Genomic DNA, 20,492 nt, shown 5'->3' with positions numbered 1-20,492 from the left:
GGCCGCTGGCAGCAGCAGGTTTGCCAGCTCTGAAACTTCAGTTCCAATGGCAAGGTGACCAAATGCAGCCATTTGGTAAGAACTTTCAAGGGATTAAAACCCGTATTTGTGGATCACCAAAGGTAACAATCACCTGAGTAGGTTATAAGGATGCTAGCTTGGGACCGAAGTGAGTGTGGGTAAGATGTAAGATGCGTGATGGGACCGATAACAAACGTTTGTTTCATAAGCGGAGGCGGCCGGTGGAGAGCACGAGACTGGTTTTAAAGCGTGGCGGGAGGAACAGGTTTAATATGGTTTACTCAAATTTGTTCAATCTACAATTACTACTTTCAATCGCATGTGTAAGGTGCCGTGTCGTTGGTTTGCGTCTTCTTTGCTCAGGATAGTGATTTTGTGTACACCTGCTTCCCGCACCCGTCGACGGTAGAAAAGCCCCCAGATTCCGTCTCTTCGTTTGATCTGGAACAATTCCTTATCCAGTCCGTCGATTTCGTAAGTGAGATAATGTTCCAGATCCATGGTTGAAGGTTGGAGGAAAAGGATGCGCCGTCTGTGTTTAGTTTGATTACGTTTCAATTCGATTAAGATCTCCTGGCTTTGAAAAGGCCGTCCTGTAGTTGTGCTAGTTGGCTCCTCTGTTGACCTTTTGTGGCGAGTGTCCACAAGACCAAAGAGTAGGTTAATGGTGTCTTGATTGGACGGAAATTCTGCGTGACTGTGACCTTGGCTTGAGCGAATGCTTCGATTGTGGACATTCCGGCGCCTTTGCAATCTTTTTCGACTGTAGCTTCGGCTTTGACGCCGTCCTGTTCCCATTCTTCGGCGTTTCATGGACCCATTCCCGTTCATTTTGCAAGCAAAGCAGCCTTCGTTGCTCACTACTGACTCATCTTGCTCTTCACCCTCATCTAAAAATTCATAATCCAAATCCCCTTGGTCGCGGAAACTGTCTGGATCATTAATGGCAAGGCAATGAGAGTTTCCTACGCCCTGATAACCTCTTGGACAACCGCAGCTGAACCCGTTGGATCCGACGGGGTTGCATCCAAATGAGCATGCGGCTTGAGAGCACCCCAACGAGGCTTGTACACAAATCAATAGTTGCTGATTGTACTGATAGCCAGACGGACATGTGCAAGCATATCCTCCAATGGAGTTTTGACATCTTGCATTGCCACAAGGGTTATTTCCAAGGGAACATTCATTCTGATCCTCGCATTGATTGAGATAAGAATGGAGTGCGAATCCGTCTGGGCATCCACATCTAGAGATTTGAAATTAAATCAAAGAATCAATGCCATAGTTCCCTTGATATACACGATCCCCCCTTTGTTCAATGTCCAATGTCATTTGTTGTGTTTATCCCATACTTGTACGATCCAAGATGATTGCGACATTCTGCTTTATCACATCGAGAAGGATCCTCGTCACATTCATTGGTATCTATGCAAAAAGTCCCACTTCCGTCCAGACGATAACCTCGAGGGCAGACACATTTGAAGCTCCCACGGGTGTTCTTGCAAGTGCCTGGTGGTGGGCAGAGACCCTGCAAATCAAGCCCATTAATCCAACTCACTCGCTCTCACCCAATTGATGGAATGGTATCGCTGAGGGTCCTTACCGGTTGTTCCACACACTCGTCTGTATCCAGACATCTGTCACCAAATTGAGTGAAGCCAGGCGGACAAACACACTGGTACGAGCCCTGAGTGTTCACGCATTCATGCTCACACATGTGTTGACCAGTGGAACACTCATCCACATCCCGACAAGTAGTTCGATCGGAGTTGAGGAGGTAACCAGGCGGACAAGAGCAAATGAATGAACCGTATGTGTTCTGACATTCGTGCTCGCAAGGCCCTGGTCTTTGGAGACACTCATTCACGTCGTTGCATGCGGTCTTGGTGTTATCCGGTTTGAATCCTCGGTCGCAAATGCATCTGTAGGATCCCATGGCGTTAATGCATTGGCCGTTGTTACAAAGGTTGGGCAGAGTTTGGCATTCGTCAATGTCTTGTCCATAGGCCCCAAAGCCTGTGTCCATACACAGTTTCTCGAAGGCCAGTGTTCCACGAGTGGGGCAGATTTCACATTCGTCACCCCAAGCGGCTCCCATTGTGCAGCAACAATCTGCCTTGGTCACGAGCGTGGTTCCAATCTCGGGCATCTTTCGTGGGCACCGACCCCCGAAGATCTTTTGGTGACAAAGTCCCTCCCTCCGATCAGTGCATTCCTTTCCATTCGCCGAGATCTCATATCCAAGTGGACATTCGCATTGGTAGCCCCCTTCGATGTTGATACACCTGCCTTGGCCGCACAGCTCAGAGTTACTTGCACATTCATCAATATCTTCACAGTCGTCGGAATAACCGATTTTCCGATAACCCTCCGGGCACACGCACATGAAGGATCCGATTAGGTTTTTGCACTCGTATCGACAGTTGTTGGCCTCGGACTCACATTCATTCAAATCCATACAGTGCAGACCATCAGGAGCTAGTGTGTAGCCAAAGGGACAAATGCAGCGAAACGAGCCCGGAACATTGTGGCATCTGGAGGATAAATATAACTCGGTTCCATCAGTTCCATTGCTCTATCCAAAATTGGTGTCAGTCTAGCTTTATTCAATCCCAAAGGCTTTGTTAGGTTTGGCAGGCGCTGAAGAAATATCAATCAAAGTCTCTGCTGTGTATGCACTTGTTTTGGTACGAGCCATAAACCACAAGCTCAGTAAAAGCATTCAACGATGAGGCTAGTGGATCTGAGTCCAAGTTGCATACGTAGATAACGAGAAACCAGCATCCCTTTTGGGACTTAGGAACCTTTAGATGTCATATTTCCATATCGTCTTTGCTTTGAACTTGTCTCCATTTGACCCTCTTTTTTCAGAAACTTGTATTGAAAATTGATAGTGGCTGTAGGTATGAACCTCTCTATACCCAACCCTCTCAACAACACTTTTTGATAGAATGTTGAACACATTCGAATAGCATGCTTCGATTTCAAATTCAAGCAAGAATGACCCAAGTTGTTCAAGGACATACCCTATCAGATCCAAGTGTCAAGACAGTGGTCCTTCCTTGGTTTCCTTACCTAAAAGCACATTGATGCCCATATTCACGGCATTCATCAACGTCCTCACATATTCCCCTGGGCCCTGGAGCATAACCGTCTGAGCACTCGCATTCAAAGCCGCCATTCACGTTGGCACAAGTTCCATTCCCACAAATGAGAGGTTTCGTGACACATTCGTTCTCGTCCACGCAACTGATCCCTTCGGGGTCCAAAGTAAAACCATTCGGACATTCACACCTTAAAAGATTGCATGTTTATGATAAAAAAATAAAATCAAAAAAAGCAACCAAATCGGCCTCAAGCGAAGGAAAACGGGGCCTTTTCTCTAATGACATCACCAAAACGGAACTGTACCTAAAACCACCATCAGTGTTCACACAGGAGCCTCCTTCGCAAATGCCATCAATCATCTCGCATTCATTGAAGTCCTCTCCATCTCCTCCTCGTCCACTGCCCAACGGACATAATTCATCAAAGGCTCTTGATCCTTCTCTTGGACATCGCTCACACTCAGAGCCCCAAGCTTCGCCTTTGGTGCAGCAGCATGTCTGTTTCGTGGCATTTATTGACCGTGGGTTCATACAGAACCGTCCTCGATATTGATTGAAACATTGCTCAGTCCGAACATCCAGACACTTAATCCCCGATGGATCCAAAGCCCATCCGGGACTGCATTCGCACAAGGCCTCCCCATCGCGATTTTCACAGAACCCGTTTTCGCAGAAGCCGGGTTGTTCCAAACATTCGTTGATATCTTCGCATTCCACTCCAGAGGGATTCAAGCGGTATCCATCGGGACAGGTGCAAATGAAGGACCCCATGATGTTTTGACAAGCACCGGGTTCCGGACAAATCCCGGGGTCTTGACACTCATCCACGTCCTCGCAATTTTGCCCATCAGCTGAGAGAATATAACCATCTGGGCAATCGCAAGTAAAACTTCCACGGGTGTTTTTACATCGGCCATTCCGACAAATATCATATCTAAAAACGGAGCAATATACATTCAATAGTATTCCCACCCTTCGTTTTTAGGACACCATAAACGCCAACCCACCTAATGCGGCATTCATCCACATCCTCACAATCTCCTTGGGCACTCAATTGGAACCCGTAATGACACTGACAACGGTACGATCCTTGAACGTTCAAGCACGTTCCATTTCCACAAATGGTTGGGTTCAGTGCACATTCGTCCCGATCCATGCACGCATCTTTGGATGTGGTAAGAGCGAATCCTTGATCACAGACACATTGAAAGCTCCCACCAATATTGGTACATTGACCGTTTCTACGTTGGAAAACGAGGTCTTTTGAGATCATTCAAAGCCACTCCAAGATTAATAGCCTTACCGACAAAGGTTGAAGTTCTCAGAACACTCATCCACGTCCAGACAATCGCGACCAGAATGGTCCAGTTTGTATCCTGGTGGGCAAACACATTCATAGCTACCTTGGGTATTCACACACCTTGAGTTGCCGAAACAAGCTGCTGCTCCGTTGAAGTTACACTCATTGGTGTCGATGCATTGGTGAGAGGCGTCGTCGTAGGTAAACCCCAGCTCACAATCGCAAGTGAAGCTGCCAATGGTGTTCATGCAGGTTCCATGTTGGCACATCCCAGGCATCATGAGGCACTCGTCAATCTCGTGAGTGGTCCCACTCAAGGGATCTATCATCATACCTGGACTCCCATTGCCGCACAAGGCTTGATATTGTTGGGTCCCAGTGGCTGGACAGCTCTCACAACCGGGACCCCAACCCTGTCCCATAGAGCAGCAACACACCACCTTGGTTTGAGATCGTGACATGGGTTGGGAGCAATTGTTGGAGTTGAAGCTCATGAAGCACATCTCTTTGCGCATATCGATGCACTCCTGTCCGTCAGACGCAAGCATGTATCCATCTGGACAGATACATTCAAAGCCTCCGTGAATGTTCACGCATTTGCCCTCACCACAAGCAATGGGATTTTCCAAGCACTCGTCAACGTCAATGCATTCAATCTGGACCGGGACCACAGAGTGTTTTTAGACCTTCTTTCAAACCGTTTGGGCTGATTCTTACCTGACCGGAATCTAGCTTGAATCCGTGATCGCAAGTGCACATGTAGCTACCAAAGGTGTTGGAGCAACGGCCATTTTTGCAAATTCCTTGGATTTCAAGGCATTCGTTGATATCCTCGAGAATGATTGTCTTCTCGTTGGGATGGAAACCTTTGCCCCCCGGACAAACTAGGTTGTATTCGTCAGTACCGATTTCTGGACACTTCTCGCATCGATCTCCCCAAGCTAGGCCCACTGAGCAACAGCATGCGGATCTTGAGACTTCATCCCCCAATGAACCACCACACACGCTATATCCTAGGGATTTTAAAAAGTAGTATTAAAAGTCACTGTGCAAAAAACAAGTTCAAGTTGAATAACCATAGAACCTGCTCTAGTAAAGTCTTTCTTTCTCTTCTTATTTCGTGTCAAAGATAAAACGTGTTAATGTTCACAATCATCACGTTGTTCCAAAGTTTTCCTGTGCTTCCTCGGATTGCTTGATTTGTTGCCCTCTAATTTTTGCAGGGAATACGTAGACATTAATCGAGCTTCACAGCCAAGGACTAAACAAATCCACCAAATATAATTGTCCTTTTCCTTAAGAGGAGGTAGCGCCCTCTGTTTCGTCTAGGTGCATACAAATAAACGTCGAAATGAGAGCACACGGTCTAAGATGTCAGACTTTAACAAGGGATAATTGAATGGACAATGCATGGTATGATAATGTGACACAATGCATAAGCCACCAACTCCCTTGGGAGACCTTTCAAATCCTCGATGTGTATGTAAAATTTCGAACAATTATAACATGTAAATAAGAATGAAACAGGAAGCTACTTTCTACGTATATGATTAACACGTCAGCATTTTTGCAATCATCATTTGCAACGAAATTGAACTAGGAAAACCAATTTTCCGCAAGTTTGATGACTAACTTTAATAACACTACTTTTGCTAAACTTGCCTGTAGCTTTTTTAGAACAATTCAATGGAAAACGATTTTCACGATAAATTCCTGGTGTGCTACAAGTATGGAATACGAAGAAGCTCCTGTTTTTTTATATTTAGTCAAATATGTCTTCCATTAAACACATGCAGGATTTGAAAGGTCTCTCAGAATAGTTAGAAAACGTGGCGGCGAATTTGTGGTGCTTGAATAGACCTGCATAAGTTGCTCAACGAATAACACCTTGTTAAAGTCAGATAGCTTAGAGCATATTCTCGTGTTCTACATTTGTTTGTCCTCATCTAGATGAGGCAGGGGACAAGGAAAAGGACGTTATTGGATCCAATATTAAGCTAACAAACAAGTGAACAACGACAATGACTTTTTCATTTAGTATCAATGGGGATCACAGCCTCAGTTGCAGCTAAATAGTCCGGCAAAAGCAAAGTGTGGGATGGATATTTTTAGAGGAATGGGTTTCCCAAAATGATGGTTAAAAGTCCCTGACTATTTTTTCTTTAATTCGGCCAAACTATGTGCTATTAGACAGATAGACCGACAGACTCCTCTGTGTCGGGTTTAAGAATTATAGAACTATTTTAGATGAAAATGCTCAAGAAAGTGTTTTCGCATCCCTTCGTAATTGAGCTCTGTTCAAGTGACATTGATTGTTCCAATTAACAAGGCAGACATCTTTTTGTTGCTAATGAAGAGAGGAATGTAGGTGCTTTCATAACTGTCGATTGCCTGTAAACCTTAGGCTTCAGTTTATCGAAGCCCATTTATGACTTATACCTCCGAAAGTGATGTTGAAGTTCATGTAACATCTCCCAACCCTGCGATCCACACAACCAGTGCCCGAGGGAAGGAGTTCCATATCTGAAGGGCACTCGCATTGATAGGACCCATCCTCATTGGAGCATTGACCATACTGACACGACAATTGATCTTGGCATTCATCAATGTCCGTGCAGTTTCCACCCGAATTATCCAACGTGTATCCAGGATGGCACACGCATCTTGTAAAGAAAAATACATGCATCAACATGGTTTCGGGCACAACACATGTATGAATGGACCAACCTGTAGACCCCATGAAGGTTCTCACACTCGCCGTTCAAGCAAACGTTGTCCAGTAAGGAACACTCGTCTATATCAATGCAAGCCTGAGTGTTATCTTGCTCGGGATGCATATACCCCATTTGGCATTCGCAAGAAAATGATCCTTGCTCATTCAGACAGACTCCATTGTCGCATAAAGTGGGATCATCCGAGCACTCGTCAATATCTTCACACTGGATCCCGTCGCCGTTGTAACCTTGGTCACATACGCATTTGAAAGACCCCGGGATATTAATACACTGAGCATGGGAGTCACAGCCTCCATTATTCGTAAGGCACTCATTAATGTCCTGTAAAAGGGGGAAGGCTCTCGTATGATAAAGCCTTTGACTCAACACAGTTGAGACAGAATGACGATTTTGAAGGTTTGGTTGATTCCATTATCTTCTTACTACTGGCGGCCAAAAGCATATCAGTGTAGCATGGGCCAATTGGGCAATCTTGGACGGTTGATTTAACACCTTTAAACTTGAAATGATGGGAATTTGCTGGCGGACAGGTAATTGATATTTTTGAATGAAATATGTCCCCAGGTGTCTTTTTTGGTGAAAAATCATAACATTCAAGATCCAGGCCTTGGCAGTGCTTAAAAAATAAGAAAAAAACAAGTATCGGCCTAAACTAGTCCAAACGGCCCATTGCTCTCGTTTTGCCGCTGGTGGTAAGAAAATAAGGAACCAGCTAAACCTTCCAAATCATCCCTCATTAGCTTGCTAACAAATGACCCCCCCCCAGCAACATCAACGTGCTCACTGACAGGAGTAAATCCGTAAGTCTTCGGCAGATCTCTTTCCAGTACCTGACATTCAAAACCATCCCCACTGAATCCCTCATGGCAAGAGCACACGTAGGATCCATTGGTGTTTTGGCATTCAGCCCTGGGATCACAGTGATACAAGTTGAGTTCGCATTCATCGTCATCCGTGCAGCCATCTTCCAATTCCTCTTTGATTGAGTAGCCATCGTCACAGAGGCATTTGAAGGAACCGAGAGTGTTTTCGCACTTTCCATTCCTGGGGACAGAAGTCATGGGATCGTTTCCTATTTAAGAAATAAGAGAGAGGCACTTGGTGCCAGATTCCACTTACTTGCAAACGTTTTCATTGATAGCACACTCATCAAGGTCGAGACACGAGGATCCGTCTGAGCCCATCATTAGTCCTCCAGAGCATACGCATGAGAAACTCCCGGGTGTGTTCATGCACTTGCCTCCGTTACAAGGATTCTTGGTCTCTTCGCATTCATCAATGTCTTTGCAACTTCGGCCGTCCATCAGTAGCATATAACCAGTGGCACAGGTGCACGAGTAAGAACCTAAAGAAGTGATGAAAATGGAACTGAACGATTGGCAAGTTGCAAAGTGCTTGCTCCAATGGCCCAACCCAAGGTCATTTCTTCAGTGCAATGCTTGTAAAAGAACATCAAATTGGGACTGAATGACTTGAAACCTAAAACACTTTTCTTTTACTTTTCATTTTTTGCCGTGATCGTCTCTTTAAAAAACCAATCATGTCCTGTAAATGGTACGAGATTATGTTTCTTGTTCCAGATTGTGGTGGCAAAGAATGCGTTTTTTGTAGGGTTCTTATTTTAATGTTCTACATACTTGAAACAAAATCATATCAAACGTACAAAACATACAAAACACTTTAAAGAAATTCTCTTCCAGCCAAGGAAATATTCAGTGAGTGGCATTCATCTTACCTGGGGTATTGATGCAACTATTATCACATCCTCCATTATCATCGGCACATTCATCAATATCAATGCAAGATGTTCCAGAACCAGCCTGGCGGAATCCCTCGTCACAAATGCATTGGTATGCGCCCATCATATTTTCACAAACTCCATTGGAACACACCTCGGAGTTCAGACCACATTCATCAATATCCTGAGAGACGAACGTAAAAAAAGAAGAATTTCTAATTTTCTAATTTCAAAGGAGTGCCTCATGTTCTCTACAAACCTTGCAGGCACGGCCATCCTCAGATAGTTCATGTCCACTGGGACATTCGCAATGAAAGCTACCAGGCGTGTTGATGCATTTGCCTCCCCGACAAAGGCCAGGGCTTCTTTCACACTCGTTGATGTCCATACAGACCTGCATCATTGGCGTAGTTTCAAAACCAGCATCACAGTCACACGTGAACCCCCCGGGGACATCGATACAAGTGCCATTTCCACACACGCCAAACATGATGTCGCATTCATTGATATTTACACACCGTACTCCGTCCTCGTCCAAGGCATACCCTTGATTGCAACGGCAGCTGTAGCTACCAATGGTGTTCTTACAGCGACCATTCTGGCACATGTTGGGAAAGTTCAAGCACTCATTGACATCCAGAAGATCTACAAACCCTGGACCTTTGGGACAGAGTTCGTTGTAGGCTGCAGTTCCAGGTCTGGGACATTGTGAGCAACGATGACCCCAAGCCTCGCCAATGGAACAACAACAACGGTCGCGCTTGTAAAAGCCTCCAATGTCCTTACTACAAACCCCGAGACGGTAATCCAGGAAGCAAGGCTCAACTCGCTCATCCACACATTGGGTTCCGGATGTATCCAATGTTAATCCTGAAATTAATGACCTGTCAGATTGAATTTCTTTGAATTGTATTTGCTGGCTCTACCTGGTGGACATCGGCATTTGAAAGATCCATCGGTATTGATGCAAATCCCGCCCTGACAAACATTGGGATCCAAAGTACACTCATTGATGTCGGTGCAAACCTTGCCGTCCATTTTAGCCATCCCCGCTGGACAATCACAATCTCTTGCCTCATCACATTTTTCGCAAGGACTACCCCAAGCTAGCCCGACAGAGCAGCAACATTCGGATTTGAGGGTGAGAGTGGGCAAATTATTTTCGCATTGGTTGCCATTATTCATTTTGGTCCAACAACTACCACGTCGATTGTCGAGGCAGAAACGCCCAGAGGAATCTAAAACTGATCCCGGGTTGCACTCGCAAGTATAGCTGCCCTTGGTGTTGATACACCGCCCATTGGGACAAGCTTCGAGACCAAGTTGTACACATTCATTCTCATCGTCACAGATGTTCGACACCAGATTGAAAATGGTTCCTGGTGGACAGGCACATTGATAACTCCCAGGGGTGTTCTTACATTGGCCTCCAGCACAAAGGAGGGGGTTGATCTTACACTCATCCACGTCGACGCATTGCTTCCCCAAAGGATCGATCTCATAGCCTGGATTGCAAATGCATCTGTAAGCTCCAATTAGATTCTCGCAAGCCCCATTAGCACAGATGTCCTTGTTTTGAGCGCACTCATTGATGTCATTGCCACTGTTGGTGAAACCCGGGCCATGAGGGCATAGGTCCTTGAACTCATAAGATCCGGGGATCGGGCAAGACTGGCAAGGCATTCCCCAACCTTGAATGGAGACCCCGGTGTTGCAACAGCATGATGACTTGGAAACCATATTGGTGGATGGGTTGAGACATTGGCCATGGCGAAACAGGTCGTAGCAAGGGCCCATGACGGAGTCCGTACAGGTTCGACCATCTGGTCCCAATGAAAAGCCGCTGTGACACTCGCATTGGAAGCCGCCATTGGTATTGGAACACTTCCCGTTGAGGCAAGGACTGCTTCGGCACTCATCAATGTCCACACAGGTCTTGCCATTCCGAGACAATTCATAGCCAGGATCGCAGACACACTTGAAACCCCCGTCCATGTTGATGCATTGACCATTCTCACACATGTGATCATGAGAGCATTCGTTCTCATCCATGCAGAATGCACCATCAGAGGAATGCATGAACCCACCCTCACATTCACAAATATAGGCTCCAGGAGTGTTTCGACATCGGCCTCTCAAGCAAATGCGCGGGTTTTCCAAGCACTCGTCTATGTCCACACAAGAGAGTCCAGAGGGCGACAGTTGAAAACCATCCTTACACTCACACTTAAAGGATCCCATGGCATTGATGCATTCCCCGTTAGCGCAGAACCCACTTCGCTCGCACTCATTATGATCAATGCACGCGGAGCCGTCTTGGGAGAGATGCATTCCGGGAGGACAATTGCAATCAAACCCTCCCGGAGAGTTTCGGCACCTTCCCCCTTTACATTTGCCTGCCAAGCATTCATTCACATCAATGCATGAACCACTGGGAGAGTTCTGGTATCCAATTTCGCATTCGCAATAGTAGCCTTTGAAAATAAAAGAGGGTCAGATCGGTTTTAAGTGGGCGTTAAGTGGGTGAAAGCCTGTAAACGACCTACCGGTATCTGTATTGATGCACCTCCCATGAGGGCACAAGTCGTTTCTTAACGCGCATTCATCTACGTCTGCAGGGTTCAGAATGTTTGCCACAGCTTCACACATGTCGTCAAAGTCTTTGGTCCCTTTGATTGGACACGGCTCACAATCGGCCCTGGATTCTCCCCAGGCCACGCCCATTCCCGCACCACAACAACAATCCAATTTGGAGAGCCTGGAACAACCATTGTGCTTCATAATGTCTTGATCAGTGAAGAGCAAGAAAACGTGATTGTCTACCTGAAAGAGAGCTTGTTGCGACAACGTCCATTTCTGGCCAAGGCCGAGTAACAATTGCCTTGGCTGGTATCCAGACACGTTTTTTGATCCTGCGACGGAATATAACCAGGAGCACAAAGGCAGTAGTAACCCGGGTCTTTGTTGATACATCGACCATTGGGACAGATCTCCTCATTCGAGAAGAGGGCGCATTCATCTTGATCCGAGCATTGGTGATTATCGTCCATGACCATGCCTTCTGGGCACTCACATTGAAAAGACCCTTCTGTGTTGGTGCATTGGCCTCCGGTGCACAAATCTGCAACCCCCCATGAACTTAAAGAATGTAATCCATATCGACAAATTGCTTTCCCCTCAAAAGTATGAGCTCTCTGAACAGAAAATGGTGGGCATTCCTTGGATGCCTTGTACTTGGGACAAAATATTTCTACGTCTCCACCCCTCCCCCGTTGAAATTCATCATACACGTCAAAACATGAGAGCTATCTGTTCAAACATTTGGACAGTGGAACGAGTTTGTTGTTGCAAAATGTCGGTGCTCCACTTTGTTTCCTGTTTCAATCGAGATCACAAATTTCGCCCAGTCCAGTTCCCTTGACCTAATTACGTCATGTATTCAGGATCAGTGTAGACTCCCAAAACTCCGATAAACTTGGCGAAAAACAAATGAAACTGAATTTGCAACTTACCAGGAATGGCTTCACATTCGTTGATATCCATGCATTTTCCTGTGTGAACATTCTTCAGGAAACCTGGTTCGCAAGCCAACGCGTCTGGACACTCCTCGCAAGGGTGACCCCAGGCCTCACCAATGGTGGCACAACATAACTGGCGAGTGCACACCACTCCCTCCAACTGGCCCGTGCATTGTCCATTTTCAATCCGTCTGCAAAGAGGAGCTTTCAATGACTTTTCCAAACACCAAATTCAAATGCCAAAGGCCTCCTTAGTTACCTGTAGCATGGACCAGTTCGGTAGTCAATCTCGCAATATCGACCAGTATACCCGTAGACACAGGCACACCTATTGGGTCCGATGCAACGCCCTCCGTTTTCACAGTCTTGCTTGCAGACAGGCTCCTGACAGTACTCGCCAGTATAACCTGGGCGACACAGGCATTCTCCATCTTTGCAAGTCCCGCCATTCAAACAGGTTGATTCGCACCCTTCACTGTGCACCCCATCTTGGCCGCAATTGGGAGAGATCTGACCTCCTTGGCAGATGCACATGTTGGGCCTAAAGCACCGCCCATTGTTGCCGCATCCGCTGCACACTGGGATCAGACAGAGGCCGGTCGCCCCTCTTTGGACCCATCCGGGGCAACAGAAGCTGGAGTCGCGAGATCGGCAGACATTAGGACCACCTATTGGTCGTGGTAGACGAGATTCCGTGATTGAATTGATTGCTCCGGCGGAGAGCTCCTCAGAGACGTCGGGTCCTTGATCGCCCCGTTGATATCTGGCATAAGATTGGCGCCCATGGGCCGTCGATGAGGTCAATGAGATCAGCAGGAGAATGATACTTGTTATTGGGTACATAGTCATGGTTATGACATCGCAATGTCTTGGACACGAACGAAGGAATACTGGATGAAGATTTGAACTGAAGTAGTTTCACTCACTGCTAACCCTTCTTCGGCAGGAACATCTGCCGACGTGTTCTCGTTTGTTCAAGGGAGAAAAAACTGGTGATGATGACACATTAAGCACAATTTAGAGGCCGATGCCCAGAGAGAGGGCCTCGATCAACATCACCAATGCGCTGGCATCGAACTCCGCGAGGACGAGAACAGTCGAGGAGTGGGAAAGTAATGAATTCATCGCTCCAATTCACTAGCAATTGGAATCACACAATCTTCTTCATTAAGTCACCACCATTAAGCAATCATCGCACAGCTTCCAGATCCAGCCACTCGATCAAGGGAGTAATTCAATCCACCCAACATTTGTTTGACTTGAGTCCAGTGATTTTTCTTCTCCGACGGACGAGTTTCACATCCCAACTGGAAATAGTCATGCAAGAGGATTAGAGTTTTGTTCAACAAGAACAACTCGGAGAAAATGAGAGGGAGAGCTGCTCATCCTCATCATCCTCTCCTTCCTTACTAACACCACCACCACCACCGTCATCATCATCATCTAGTCACCGTTTATGGGCAAGCGTTTCATGGGGTGAATGGGTTGTTCAGTGGACATCTTTCGGGTAAGTCCCACTTATCCTCCCCGGTGAGTTTCCGATTTTCATTATTGTTATTAATATTATGGCCATGTTCTGGCATGATAGAAATCGCGAACAGGCCTGGCTTGCCTTGGCCAGGACTATCCAATTACTCACTATGAATGGAAATTCAGGCTCAGGGCATTTTTAATAAGATTCCGAGCCTCGGATTTCGGCTGATCCAAGGCCAATGCTGGCCTAGAATCTGACACAGTTACCCTCGATGAACTCAACGACGATCAAGGAAGAGAGCATAAGCCACCACAACAAATGGATGATTCTCACCCAAAAGGAAGAAAGACTCGGACAAAAAGGGGATTAAAGGGGAAGCGATGCTTATCTGCTTATTGGCCTCTGCTTCGGTGAAAACAGGAGCAAATCTTGACATATTTTTAAATGCATATATTTGGCTTGAAACCTACTTTTAAGGTAAATGAAAACAAGGAAAAAAACCGCCTCGGGCTGAACTTCTTGCTGGCCATATTAGAACACACTCTTAGAATATCCAGTATGTTTCTAATGCATTTAAGCCAGCTCGTTCATCTCTTGGATACTTATGAACAGACTCTTATGGTTCCTCTAACAAAATTGTAAGCCATAACTCAGTGTGTATATTTCCTTCAAAAGTTTCTGGTCCGCTCTTTGGATGGAGTGGATACACTCTGAAGAATGGGGAATAGCGCGTTCCTTGCCGTCAGGAGTTCTTGGAGTTGAACAAATCGGCGTAAGAGTTCCGTTGAGGGTAGCGACTAGTAGTGGACTGACTCAGAGGCGATGCTAATGCTTTGATGAGTTTCACCCCTGGAGAGACAAATGATCCACCCTCATCACATGTCTATTCAAGGAGCTTGTCTCGTAAAGATGGCGATGATGACTCGCTTCAAAGAGTGATTTGCATTCCAGAGACCGACGAGTGATTCAGTAATAATACACGCATACATTGCGTGCGTCCTAGGAAAAAGAAAAGGTGTTGAAAATTTAGGACTTGAAATTTAGGACTGGGGGTTGGTTGGTTGGCGAGAACAAAATTGATAATATGTTCCTTCTTCTTAAGGAGGAGGAGTTAATGGCATTTTGTAAATCAGCAGAGTCTGGAATTGGCATGTCCAATTTCTAATCCAAACTCGTATATTTGCATTCATGTTGATGATGTCTTGTGGAGAGGAACCCGGAAGCCGGAATTCTTGTTCATGAGAAAGTTTTCCATAGAGAAGCAATTCACAAGCATCAGTTTTTGGCCGGTTATATATCGCTTAATAGCACAGATTCAAAATTTTGAGCCTTCTCGCTAACCATTTTTTTGAAAGTGGCAAAAGCCAGCCAAGAAATAAAGTTATCAATACCAATATTTATTTACCTTTTTCTAAAGCAAAGACCACACCAAAAGGCTGGTATGTGTTTTCGAGGTAACCAATTAATCAAACATAGGTTATTTATAAACAAATACTATCTTTTAGAGGTTGTTACGATATCTTTACGGTGGTATTGAAAGGAAGCAAACCCGCTATGGTGAATGGACCAAATGTCATTTGTATTAATAATTTCTAAAGAAAAGGTCGTTTACTACTTTTCGGATTAAATGCCAAATTAGTTGAGTGGCAAACCAAAGATACTCGCATGTTACAGTGACTGAAAACACGGCTTTAATTCTTGTCGGAATCATAAATGCCTTGACACAACCATATTGATGCAATTTGCTCAATGAAAGCCTAAATCTATTATTCTTGAATCTTTAACCGATATCTAGACACTGAAGATTTTTGATTGAAATTTTGTCAAAATCAGCATTTAAAATACCTTGCCCCAGAAATACAATTCCAACGTCATCTCAGAACACAAAAGAAATTGCATATCGTCAATTCTGGGACCTGCCTTTTTTATTTGTTGCGGTCGTAAGCTCGCCAAAAATAACGAAAATTATTTGGAAACAAGTTTTGTACACGCTTCTCTTTTTCATTTCGAAATGCAGCACTCCATTCGTACATACATTGATATCATTGATGGTCTTTGTTGACCACATCTTTGAGAGCCATGGCTGCCTTTTCAATCTCTTCTTGAGTGGTATGACGACCAACAGACAAACGGATCGTTCCCAATGCCGCCTCAGGGTCGAGTCCACTTTTGAGAAGAACTGGCGATCCACTCGCGATCCCATGGGAGTGACACGCCGCCGTCGTACTCGCCTCAATCTGCCCTTGGCATTTGGTCAGGATGTCGTGGCCAATGCATCCACCAAAACTAGCACTAAGTGTGTTGGGAAGCCGGTTCTCAACGTGGGCAAAATTGTCCGATAGTGTTAAACAGCTTTTCTAAAAAATAAGCCCCGGTTAGATGAAGAGGTTGCGTGATAAAATATTGGCATCTTGGCGAGGATATAGTGCACCACTTTCAGGATTTACTTGAAGGACAGCAATCAGATGATCTCGTCTCAGTCGGAGATGGTCCATATCCTTGTCCAACCCAGCCACAACGAGATCGGCGGCCTTCCCCAATCCCATGATCATTGGCGTATTCTCAGTTCCAGCTCTTAAGCCTTGTTCTTGACCTCCTCCTAAAAATAAAGGATAAATGGTGCCAGTACCTTGGCGGTGATACAAGGCACCAATCCTAGGACCATAAAACTGCCAAGGGGATGCAATCGGTCAATTTGGGATGCTTGATGGTATGTTGCCTGATGCTAGATCATATTCACCTTGTGTCCCACTATGGTTAGGTAATCTACGTTTAGGATATCGACATCAACTGGGATTTTGCCAATGGCTTGAGCCGCATCGGTGTGGAATGGAATTTGATTTTGACCTTGGGTTTGACGATCCCCATTGATGACCTGAAGCCTATCTCCAATCTCTTTGATAGGCTTTTGGGAGAAAAGATAATTAATTTGACTGATTTTTATGCACACTTGATGGCTTGAGTGATTTTTTCAACAATCTGTTTTATCATTGCCCTTGTCCTTCTCATTGGGCGAAGGCGGCGTCCTCTGCTTTGTCTAGGTGCGGAAAAAAAGGAAATACAAAAATAAGAAAATACGCTCTAAAATGCCATTCCATATCAAGATAATACTAGCTGAATAACTTATTGTTTAAGATGTGTTTTTTTCTAAATTATTGGTCAACGAATTTAAAAGCTGTATTCTTTTTGAATTTACCTTTATATTATCCAAAAAAAACTAATGGCTCCTTGAACTACAAATGATAAAGCAACAAAAGTAGTGCGTAGTTCCATATTCACTCAAAATTAATTAATAAACGTGTCCATGTTGAGCAAAGTTTAAAATAATTCTGAACATTGCGGATGTAAATGATTGAGAATTTGACTTTATCAGTAATGCTAAACTCACGTTCATTAGTGGCTATTAAGCACGTTTTCAGAAATCCGTGCTCATGCTGTAAATCTGGTACTATTAAAACAAAAAAATACACTTTCATCCCTGATGATGTTTTGGAACTTGTGCCAATTCATATTAATCTTGAAATATCTTGAACCTATTTATTGCAATTCTTGAGCATAGTGTTAAGTTTTTCATACAGAATATGCTGGTTCAAATGGCAGGTCCTCTGTACAGGGCTCTGAGCTGTTCAAGGTTGTTTGTCCACACCTAGATAAGGCAGAGGGCGCTACTCGACACGAGGAAACCCGCTATTGTTTTTTTGGTGTATCCACTTTTCAGAAGAAGAAGAGACCTCATGATGGCTTGTTTCCTAAACTTACCTGGATGATGCCAGTTTCATTATTGGCCAACATGATCGTGATGAGGCAAGTGTTGGACTTGATTTCAGCCATAACATCCTCAACATTTAAAGAGCCTTTCTTTCGGCAGACTTCCACCAATGTTAATTCTGGGAAAAAAATCATTAGCCCTTAAAAACGGCTTGGAACTCGTTAAATTGTATCTCTTTTCCTTACCTATCACCCCTTGTGCCAACCATTTCCTCAGAGGGAGGTCTGTAGCCACGTGCTCAATGTTTGAAGTGATCACATGAGGCTTTACTGTTGGGTTGGCTTTTTTAAAGTGTTCAATCGATGAATGCATCGCCAAATGGTTGGCCTGAAAAGAACATCTTGCAGTGCACAAGGTCCCTTATTCTTCGATTTTGTGAGCAAGTCTCAAGCAAAGATAGAGCTCATTATGTTGGTTAATCCACAATGATTTGCTGTGTGTATCTGTTTATTTTATCACAACCTTTCCCATGAACAGTGTCCATGGTAACACAGCTATATTGAGAAATAAAGCACTGGTCTGTCCTCCCACTTCAATATGGCTGACCTTAGATAATAAAAAACAAGTCGCTGTTTTCTGATTCCCTTGGCTCTTCTTTTGACATATTACAGGACTAGGTCCTTTTAAATTCAAAATGAGTTCACTTTACAACCTTTCAATCATTAGATTAAGAGCTTCAGACAAAAAGTACAAAACAAGTTAAACAGTTTTTTCAGGTTTTAACTTTTTTTTCGAGGTCTACTCGCCCTCGCACTTTTTGTATTGTTACGATTTGCACTTACGAGCTGGGCTGCAATAGGAGTGCTAACTTTTAACGTCACACTTGCAAGGCAGCCAAAACCAAAAACGCAAGAACCATGCCAGATTACCAAATAATCTTTTGACCGAATGCCTCTATTGCAAAAAAAACATCATCGGCCCGCTGCGTTACCGTGGTCAATAATCACAAATAAAATTTTGAAAAGATTGTGCTCAAGCCAACGGAAACCCATTAGAAATCAATCAATGTGGAACAACGTGTCCTATTTTTGCACTAACAAAGCGCACCTTGGTGGTCGGATTGTAAACTAATCCTTCGTGTAGAATTAAGACCGTAATGGAGGCCATGAAGTTGTATTGGTTGATTGGAAAGTAGCACCTAATATTCTCGACCAAACGGTGCTTCTTTGCTCTTATCTATGAAGGTCACCCCGCCCAAGAAAACCTTTCCAAGAAAGGCAGACTCCTCCTATTTCAACACAAAGTAAGAAGATTCCGCCCGACTGTCTGATCATTCAAACCTTTACCCACAGAGGGAACATTTTAATGGAAATAGGATCTGCTTCGTTTTCACCATGACAATTGGCTGGTATGGATTGTAGTTTACCTCGGTACCTCCGGACACGAAAGTTATCTGGGAAGGGTCATTGGATCCAATCATTTTGGCAACGCTTTGTCTAGCTTTATCCAAGGCCGATTTAGCCTTCCGTCCGGTTTGATAAGATGAGCTGGGATTTCCCCAATCCTCAATACACGACCTTTGGATGGCTTCAATAACTTCGGGATCCATTGGGCAGGTGGCGTTGTAATCCAAGTAAATTGCCATCTAAAAAGTTATATGTATATTTAAACACGCATTTGATGTGCGATGAGCGAACATTTCTTTATTGTACAGTATCACAAGATTAAAGGCTGCTTTCGGACAGGATCTTGAATTCATTCTTGACACAACTTCCACGAGGCCAATTAAGGAGGTTATTCATGAACTCGCCTTTAAGACGCGTGTGCCATTTGGAAATGGCTTTCAATTCTTGGTATGTGATCTCCTTGTTGTGCAACACTTCCTGAATGTCCTGGGGTGGCTTCCGAAGGCCTCTTATCACTTCTACGAACTCCTGGGAATACGAAAGCCGACATATTTTGTTTCTCGCTCTTGACGTGTGCAGATACTTCTTAATACACCCTTGCTTCCGGCCATCCACGGAGATTTCTATTTGAACTTCCCGCTTTATCACGCAAGCTATGATGCTGCAAGGACTTGGCACCAAACCATCTTCCTTTTGACAGGGGAACTCTGACGGGACAATTTGTATGCACAAATCAGGTTGAGGAAGTTCGGCACCAAATCTGGTTTGTAAAGCACGTCTAATGGAGGGTTCAAAGCAGGGATCCGCACAAAAAGTGAGTGAAGTCATGCGAATGGGACCACTTAGGATTGCTGCTAAGAGAGATCCCTGCCAGCCGAGAAAGTTCCACTTGACTAGCTTATCACTACATGAGAGGGATGAGGTGGGATCGCCTCGTCCTGGTTTGGTTCGAATAGCGCCCAAGGCGGTGTGATAGTTCAATCCGAGACCCAATCCATCTTCGGCATCTCCCTTGAGACACTTGGCTCCAGTTCTGTGAACATCTAATTTGAGACGCTTGGAATCTGGTTCAGAGTTAGCCTGATCCTTCACGGCGATGGATCCATCTCCACATGGAGGATGACTGGAGAAGAAATGGAACTTGAACCCGGGTTTCACAGCTAATAGATCTCTGTGCTCTTCCAAGATTGAGCCTTCAGTGATATTCCTGACTTGATCCAAAATAAATCTGTGGAAGGCTCGCTTACAAGTGACCTCGGCGTGGCTATCATGAAGGAGCTCTCCATTCATGCTGATTTCAGTACTGCCGAGACATTTGGAGCCTGTTCCGGCAGCCACCACTCTCTTGGAACCATTCACAGCCTCCAAGATAATTGCGCAAAATACTGTCCATTCTTGACCTTTGCGAGGTTTCCCATTTTTACCGAGTTTCTTTTCGAAGAACTCCACTGCATCATTTTTCACTTCGGCCATTTCTCCCATCA

General features: G+C 44.8%; 4 protein-coding genes across 5 annotated transcripts; all 4 read right to left on the bottom strand.

Moving 5' to 3' along the window:
- Positions 1-248: 248 nt before the first annotated feature.
- LOC131881757 (fibrillin-2-like) lies at positions 249-11,716 on the bottom strand. The gene is made up of 16 exons (XM_059228706.1): positions 11,448-11,716; positions 9,828-11,375; positions 9,161-9,771; positions 8,899-9,085; positions 8,283-8,508; positions 7,994-8,207; positions 7,156-7,484; positions 6,868-7,091; positions 5,146-5,441; positions 4,432-5,084; positions 4,136-4,369; positions 3,433-4,062; positions 3,097-3,315; positions 1,625-2,555; positions 1,374-1,549; positions 249-1,267 (listed from the first exon to the last, which is right to left on the bottom strand). Exons 1-16 carry the CDS (start codon positions 11,680-11,682, stop codon positions 313-315), a joined length of 7,668 nt encoding a protein of 2,555 aa, XP_059084689.1. The 5' UTR covers positions 11,683-11,716; the 3' UTR covers positions 249-312.
- A 4-nt stretch (positions 11,717-11,720) lies between these two features.
- LOC131882399 (fibrillin-2-like) lies at positions 11,721-13,268 on the bottom strand. Its single transcript, XM_059229530.1, has 3 exons — positions 12,679-13,268; positions 12,414-12,610; positions 11,721-12,022 (listed from the first exon to the last, which is right to left on the bottom strand). Exons 1-3 carry the CDS (start codon positions 13,266-13,268, stop codon positions 11,721-11,723), a joined length of 1,089 nt encoding a protein of 362 aa, XP_059085513.1.
- A 1,169-nt stretch (positions 13,269-14,437) lies between these two features.
- On the bottom strand, positions 14,438-19,337 carry LOC131881765 (selenocysteine lyase-like). 2 transcript variants are annotated; one of them, XM_059228716.1, is made up of 7 exons: positions 19,029-19,337; positions 17,848-17,989; positions 17,653-17,780; positions 16,634-16,798; positions 16,341-16,562; positions 15,929-16,250; positions 14,438-14,892 (listed from the first exon to the last, which is right to left on the bottom strand). In XM_059228716.1, the coding sequence occupies exons 1-6, from the start codon at positions 19,245-19,247 to the stop codon at positions 15,936-15,938; spliced, it is 1,191 nt and encodes a 396-aa protein (XP_059084699.1). In that variant the 5' UTR covers positions 19,248-19,337; the 3' UTR covers positions 14,438-14,892; positions 15,929-15,935. The 2 variants fall into 2 exon arrangements, with proteins under 2 accessions (XP_059084699.1, XP_059084698.1); XM_059228715.1 differs by lacking the exon at positions 14,438-14,892 and having other exon boundaries at positions 15,801-16,250; positions 19,029-19,335.
- Positions 19,247-20,490, bottom strand: LOC131881767 (tRNA-specific adenosine deaminase 1-like). The gene has a single exon (XM_059228717.1). The coding sequence runs from the start codon at positions 20,488-20,490 to the stop codon at positions 19,327-19,329; it is 1,164 nt and encodes a 387-aa protein (XP_059084700.1). The 3' UTR covers positions 19,247-19,326.
- Positions 20,491-20,492: the final 2 nt, after the last annotated feature.

The sequence above is a fragment of the Tigriopus californicus genome, chromosome 6 (assembly GCF_007210705.1).
Source record: "Tigriopus californicus strain San Diego chromosome 6, Tcal_SD_v2.1, whole genome shotgun sequence".
Taxonomy (NCBI): Eukaryota; Metazoa; Arthropoda; class Copepoda; order Harpacticoida; family Harpacticidae; genus Tigriopus; species Tigriopus californicus.
Note: the sequence above shows the minus strand (reverse complement) of the source record. Positions and strands in the feature narration are given on the sequence as shown.

Bases quoted from the DNA above. Each gene is read 5' to 3' on its own strand.
- LOC131881757 (XM_059228706.1), bottom strand. From the start codon at position 11,682: ATGAAGCACAATGGTTGTTCCAGGCTCTCCAAATTGGATTGTTGTTGT. The intron at 11,376-11,447 runs GTAGGTCGTTTA...TTATTTTCAAAG, and splicing joins GTGCATCAATACAGATACCG to GCTACTATTGCGAATGCGAA. The intron at 4,063-4,135 runs GTGGGTTGGCGT...CTCCGTTTTTAG, and splicing joins GTGGATGAATGCCGCATTAG to ATATGATATTTGTCGGAATG.
- LOC131882399 (XM_059229530.1), bottom strand. From the start codon at position 13,268: ATGACTATGTACCCAATAACAAGTATCATTCTCCTGCTGATCTCATTG. The intron at 12,611-12,678 runs GTAACTAAGGAG...TCCTCTTTGCAG, and splicing joins CGAACTGGTCCATGCTACAG to ACGGATTGAAAATGGACAAT. The intron at 12,023-12,413 runs GTAAGTTGCAAA...GGGGGGTTGCAG, and splicing joins CGAATGTGAAGCCATTCCTG to ATTTGTGCACCGGAGGCCAA.
- LOC131881765 (XM_059228716.1), bottom strand. From the start codon at position 19,247: ATGGCAATTTACTTGGATTACAACGCCACCTGCCCAATGGATCCCGAA. The intron at 17,781-17,847 runs GTAAGGAAAAGA...TTTTTTTCCCAG, and splicing joins GTTGGCACAAGGGGTGATAG to AATTAACATTGGTGGAAGTC. The intron at 16,563-16,633 runs GTGAATATGATC...TCCCCTTGGCAG, and splicing joins TAACCATAGTGGGACACAAG to TTTTATGGTCCTAGGATTGG.
- LOC131881767 (XM_059228717.1), bottom strand. From the start codon at position 20,490: ATGGGAGAAATGGCCGAAGTGAAAAATGATGCAGTGGAGTTCTTCGAA.